We start from the raw sequence: 6,606 nt of genomic DNA on the forward strand, positions 1-6,606 counted from the left end.
CATCAGCGCTAAGAGAGTACACTATTTTCTAGAAAAATCAAGTAATCCCTTTAATGTGAAGAAATACAACCTATGAATAAATACATTTATTTTATTTATTTGACATTTGTTAACCAGGTTAGTCTGACTGGGCAGCAGAGCCCTTGTTCAGTGGACACCCGAGGAGAAAAGCTCCACAGATAAACAAATACAAAAGGAAAATATCATATAATGTTAACGTAGAAGTGTATATACACAGGAGAGACACAATACAACTTATAAATGAACAGGTTAGACTGCAAGAGTAATACTGAGGGTTTAAACAGCCATGGTACATATTAAGTATATATAATATAATATAAAAAGTTAGATTTTATCTAACAGTTACCATCAGTGAAAAAAATCAAGGTTGGTAGAATATCATAAATACCTCAAATGAGTAGTTGTGGTAAAGTGTGAGAGTTGAGAGGGGGAGGGAAAAAGGAGAGGGAGTAGTTTAGGTGGGAGTGGGACAAGAACATTTAGTGGTTGGGGTGGTAGGGTGCCACAAAATGATGTTTCTGGTGGGGAAGAGGCTCCACCACCACAAACATACTTTCTTTGAGTGTGCGCTAATACAGAATAAAGGAAATACTTGGCCTTGCAGTACGATCCATCTTTCAGAAAAATTATCGATTATCTACCATTTTTGAACTAAGTGAATCTGATCAGACTCTCTGTATTTGTGTACTACTTTATGTAGGAAAAAAATCTTTGTAGAAGGATCGGAAGAAGAGCAATGACAAGAGTCTCCTTTACCCTGCAGGATGTGTACGGAAACTGCATTTCCATTTTGTCCTCATGTCCTACAAGGATGTTGGATCTCTCTTCCTCTTTCCCCCCTTAATACTGAGCTTTTAAAGGACACCATCTCCACTCTATATCAAACCGGTTATCAATTGTCAGCTACTCCATTTCTAAGCCGTGGTTTCTATAGTGTGGTCTAGACATTGCTTTTGGCTTTCTGGTACAGAGGGTCAGTACAACTTGGATCAATGCTGATGGAAGACAGCACAGCTTTTAGAAAGAGGAAAAGCAAAGAACAATACTTAGTAAGGGTGGGTCAGGCTACCAGATGGTTCCACATGACTCAACAGAACAGTACTAAGCAGATTCTGATCCAACGTTTATAAACTTGGAGAGTTTTTAATATATGGCACTGCGGCAATGCGGCAAGCATTGCTGCCTCAAAGTTCTTGGTTTTGAAGTTCATTTATAACAGAGATGCTTTTTTGGAGTCTGCTTTTCACCAGGTGCTCTAGTTTTTGCTCACATCTAAAACACATATGCCATAAGTGAACTGTGATCCTACAAACTGTATGTAGCTCTGTGTGCTGCATGGGTAAGTGAGTACATGGCTGTATTCTGCAACTGACTGACAACCCAATTCAGAATTAGTTCATCTGCCTTTCATCAAATGAGTGCTAGGATTGGTTCCAGCTCTCCTGTAACTAACTGCAAACTACATTAAGAGACTAATAACAGAATGAAAGAGTTTAACAGCTTAAAGCGAAAATCCTAAGATCTCAGCATGTTTTAATTTTTTTTTAATTAGATTCCAAACTCCAGCTTTAACTTCTAAGAGTTCTCCTGGAACTCAAAATCCTAAACCCACAAACATAACTGGAATCAATAAATATAAGGTGTGTAACTTGCTTGACTGTGGTTATATATAACTAATATTCAAATTAACAACCAACCCTTCACACAATCATAAATCTTTCTCAAAACTATGCAACAGGTAAAAGGAACTGTATTCTATGTGCACGTGAGTGACTGAGTGAGTGCTCACAATAATGGTTACCTATGTCAAAGTGTGGAAGACATTTTTCAAGGGATGTCTTCTACTGACCGGTTGATAAAGACCACTAGATTTTAGACTGCACCCTTTGGGTAAAGCTGGTGCTAACGACTGAGATGTTGGCTGGCTGCCACACCTGCAACATGCCACTGTGGTCTACAGGACAAAGATACCTCTCATGGCTTTTCCTATCACAAGGATAAAATGCACACTGCCTACTTACAAAAGCCTATGGTCTACTGCATGAATCACAGCTGATGCCATCTTGGTGTTTGTACCTCTCATGTGCATGCTAATGGTTTTGAAGTTGCCAGCTAAACTAAAATCAGGGAGTTTGGAATACATTATTGGTTTAATAATGCCTTGCTGTATTTCCAGATCATGGTCCACCCCTTAAAATACTGAGAATGGGTTCAAGGTCACGACAACACACCATTCTGCCTCAAGAAAAATATTGATTCTCCAATTACCTATTTAACCAGTTCTGAGTCAAAACAGGGTATTCCCGTACTCCCTGGTGCAAGGCAAAGGAACTAATCATGAAGCACATGCACAGAAACCACCTGCTGGAATACTACATGCTTTTAGGGGAGGGGAGGTGTCGTGACTACTGCAGACAGATAAGTGAAGACAAAAAACAGTTGCACCAGTCTAATGGCTGCTGGCGGACACTGTAGAAAACAATCAACAGCAGTAATTAGCATAACAGGTTTTTTTTAGCATCACAGCTTTAACTAATTACAAGAGCCCTGAAGAAAAGACTGGCCATCCTGAAATAGCGGAGCCATAGTAAGTCTGGAGGAAAGGAATCTTCTTATACAAGTAGGCAAAATAATTTTCCATACATTAAAATGTCTTTATCTGGTGTTCCTAGATTCTGTCAAAGGATTAACACTGAATAGATATCTTTAAGTAAATGGTCTGTGACACAGTGTTGCAAAGAAAGTTTACCACCACCAAATTAGACCTCCTCACTGTTTGGTACCAACAAACTGTACATAAACCAACCAGACTAGCCTATGTACATAAAACAACCAGAATAGCCTATAAACTGAACTTCCTATTTAACAAACAAATCTGCTATGTAATGAATGCAGAAGTGACTTCCCACGTTGACTTCTATTACCTAGTGCATCTTAGCCTGGTACACACTGGCAGGGTTGTGCTGGTACATTATGCAACTGAACAGCGGGCTGTAAACTGACACAAATTGACTTTTCTAGCTGAAATGTAAGACTACTCAGAGCATTGCAGACGACGGCTGCAGTTTTTGGCCAAGTGCCCATTTCTGTCTCCTTCCCACTTGAGCTACTTCTAATGGGTGTGTTCCTGTGGGCGTATATGACAAGTGGGGGAGGGGAGGGAAGACACTGACATAGGCAAAAGGAATTAGGGTGTGTATTTAAAATGAAAAAAAAAAAGTAAGAAGAAATCAGCTATTCTGAGCTGTTCATACTTAAAAGAATACAATACATATGCCTGATGTTTTACAGTAAACTGAAGTATAAGGCTTCATACTCCAAGCCAGAACTTTTGAAGAAGCCACCTTTACATTTTAATAGATATATCGTACAACCCTTAGTCAAGCATCTTCATATAAAGCACATGGCCTTCTGTCTGCAATGATTCCTGAAAAATGTTACTTGTCCTCAAGCCCCCATAGACCCCAGGTTTTGCCATAGTACCAACTTGGCAAATATTTCCCTACAGCCTTTTGAGTTTGGGATGAGGGCAAACAAAGTGAAAAATGCAAGAAGTCCTGCAAATGTTTCTGAACAGCTGTTAACTTGTGCGACTTACTTGTGCTTTGGTTCCCCTCTGGCCTAAGTGTTGACTTGTAAAATGAGGATGAACTATTGTTCATGGTGTGTCATTGAATAAACTAACTTTAAACCTACATAACCTTTCGGGAGTTTTACAGCTGAACGTTTGTTACACGCACACACACAGACACACACACACACAGACACACACACACACAGACACACACACACACCTAGCTATATCATGGAGAAGCTCACTGTGACCACTGCTTTCAACTGAAGTACGTGAACAAGCACTTCTTGGGTCCAACAGTACTGGCAAGCAACACAATGAAGTTACTTTCATTTTCATTTAGTTTTGCAGCTCACAGGGGTCAAATCTGACAGGGTTCAATCCACAGAGATGTGGACAGAACCTACTTTTCACACAAGATAATATATATAAAAGGTTCCTACCACTTTGATTTCTTTGTTTTCAGGGATAACCCAAGGTCTTTTAGTCTGACAAATGTTTAAAGTCACACTGTTTGCAAGTAGAACTGTGCTGGGAATCAAACACATGTCAAATGTCATTTAATAAGCACTGACCTTAAGCATGATCAAACCCATGTCAAATGTCATTTAATAAGCACTGACCTTAAGCATGCGGCTGTGCTTTCAAGAATGTAGAACTATTTCATCACCTACAGACAATTTCCATTCCATGACTTAGGAATTAACATGCTATTACATGATATTTTATTTATTACAGTTACATGTGGAAACTGGAATAAAGTAGTCAAATTCTGAAATGTAATAGTCCGTTTTGCTATCTATTGACTAGGGCTACTAGAATATATCTGGATTTTATTTTAAATTCTACTGCTGCACATGCAGAAAAGAAAAAAGAAAGAAAAGACAGAAAAAAAAAAAGGAACCAAAAAAGAAAAAAAAAAATTTTCAGATACCTGGCTTTTAATTCTTTAAACTCTTCTCGGAGTTTGCCCAACTCCAGTTGTAGACGGGCTCGGTCCTTGGCTACTGAATCAAGGGTTGAGCGAGCATCAGCCAACTCAGTCTCATAGGCTTTCTTGATGCCAGACACCTCTCGGTTCACAATGTCCTCTGACTCTGTGATGCGCAGTCGGAGACCTGTGTTCTCAGTCTCCAAGGATCGAACCTTGTCAATGTAGACTGCCAGCCGGTCATTAAGATCTTGGAGTTCTTCCTTCTCCTGCAGACGGGTGAGACGAGCAGGGGACTGCGGGTTGCCGATGTTGCGACTTGAGCGCTTCTGGGATGGGGTGTCCATCTTGACTCACTTTTCAGCCACAGAAAAAGAAAGAAACAGAAGCAAACAAACTGTGTTAGCTATAACAAGTAAGACTGGAGTGTAGAAGACTTTACTGCTAGTAGAATGAACTGCTCTGTCTGCTTAGGCGTCACTGCAAGACTGGCACCAACACTTTACATTCCAGACCTCATATTACAGAAAGATGATAGTAGGCAGGGTTATGCTGAACAGGGACACACCCTACCTAGCTTTTAGAAGAAGGAGGGATTACTTATGGCCATTTTAAAGTAATAGGCGTGTTTAAGAGCATGGATTTCCCTGCAGCCACAGGGTGCATTTTCTGACGTGATACTTAAAAAAAATTCTGGAGACAGACACTGGTTTATGTATGAACACAAATATTGCTTAGTTACACAGTAAAACTGTTCAGTAACCAGGAAAACATTACTGTATAGTAACACACTTCTTTGCTTCCCCCACAAAACCAGTGTTAATGACACCCCTCTCTCTCCTTTTATTATTTATCTGTAATTTTAAGCAGTACATTAGATGGTAAAACTCAGTTGTAGTGAAAGCTCCAATTACATGCAACAAGTGTTCTTACATTCAGTCTACTGAAATGTGGCTTTGAAGGTTATTACAAGTAACAAAATTTGCTCCAAGGCAAGGACGGTTTGTCCTATGATTTTTTTTTTTATATGTCTAGAATTGTTATAAAACTATACATACTTTTGCAGTTTAACCACTGTTTAGTTGCTTTGATTCTACCATTCTCTTTGTACCTATCTTACCCATTCAGCCACAGTGATCTTTCCTTCTTCTGTGGAAGTCAGCTTGAATTTCCCTTTGAAATGTAAGGACTGCCATCAGCAAAATGAAGACCATAAGAGATCATTACCTTGGAGGTGTGCTGCTATGAAAAAGAAGTGCCTTCTTATCTCTAGGACTGCCTGCACATACTTGATCCTCTGCAGAATTTTATACTCAGCAACCAAATTATGGCATTTAATATTATGGTCATAAGACAAAATATAAAGCGTTTAAAAATATGCCAGTCTGGCATAGCTCTAAGGCAGTGAAGAATGTGGACCAGAAGACACTCAGTTTATGACCTTAAATATTACAATTCTCTTAAAATACTCTTCTCACTCCCATTCGTCTGTCTTTATGGTCCTTTTTTTGCTGGATTCTGCTTTCTCATCTCCACAAGCTATTATGGTCACTGCTGGAAGCCCGACAGTCATGTTAACCACCTGTCTTTTGCCCCGCTTCTTCTGGACAGCATCATCATATTTCATAATGTAAATTTAGCAACAAATTGATCTTTTGAATCAGGAAGACAACAAAAATGTGGTAGTTTGTCTAGTGGTTCTGAGCTGTAAGGATAACAGAGTGAAGTATAGGGGAGTAAGGGTAACTTTGAATGGTATATATAGATATATATATATGAATAATAACAGAGTGCAAAGGATTTGTTCAGATAAAATCACTTTAGCTAGCAGATCTAGGAGACATTCTCTCTGATGCCCTCTCCCTGTGGGAGTAATAAAGTGGGAGTAATAAAGATAATCCTTTTGAAGTTTCAAGCAGTTTGCAGGTAAATGGATGAATGTTCTTGTTCTAATACATTACATTCAACTGGTTAATTATATAAAGGCAGTTAATGGGAGGGTCCAGGGATGCTGATTGGAGGAACATCTGAGAGATGGAAAAACAAGGAGCCAACCGCAAAGCTTAGAGGTTTGTCCCTT

The 6,606-nt window shown here is 39.3% G+C and overlaps 1 protein-coding gene across 2 annotated transcripts in view; it reads right to left on the bottom strand.

The window, feature by feature from the left end:
* The window catches only part of LMNA (lamin A/C), a 194,828-nt gene extending 189,795 nt beyond the window's left edge, over positions 1-5,033 (bottom strand). For both annotated transcript variants that reach the window (XM_044079756.1, XM_044079757.1), the window contains exon 1: positions 4,530-5,033. In XM_044079756.1, the coding sequence (XP_043935691.1) occupies positions 4,530-4,873 (344 nt within the window). In that variant the 5' untranslated portion in view covers positions 4,874-5,033. The remainder of the gene's footprint in view (positions 1-4,529) is intronic.
* Positions 5,034-6,606: the final 1,573 nt, after the last annotated feature.

The sequence above is a fragment of the Protopterus annectens genome, chromosome 8.part0, assembly GCF_019279795.1.
Source record: "Protopterus annectens isolate FY-2018-M chromosome 8.part0, PAN1.0, whole genome shotgun sequence".
Lineage (NCBI taxonomy): Eukaryota > Metazoa > Chordata > Ceratodontiformes > Protopteridae > Protopterus > Protopterus annectens.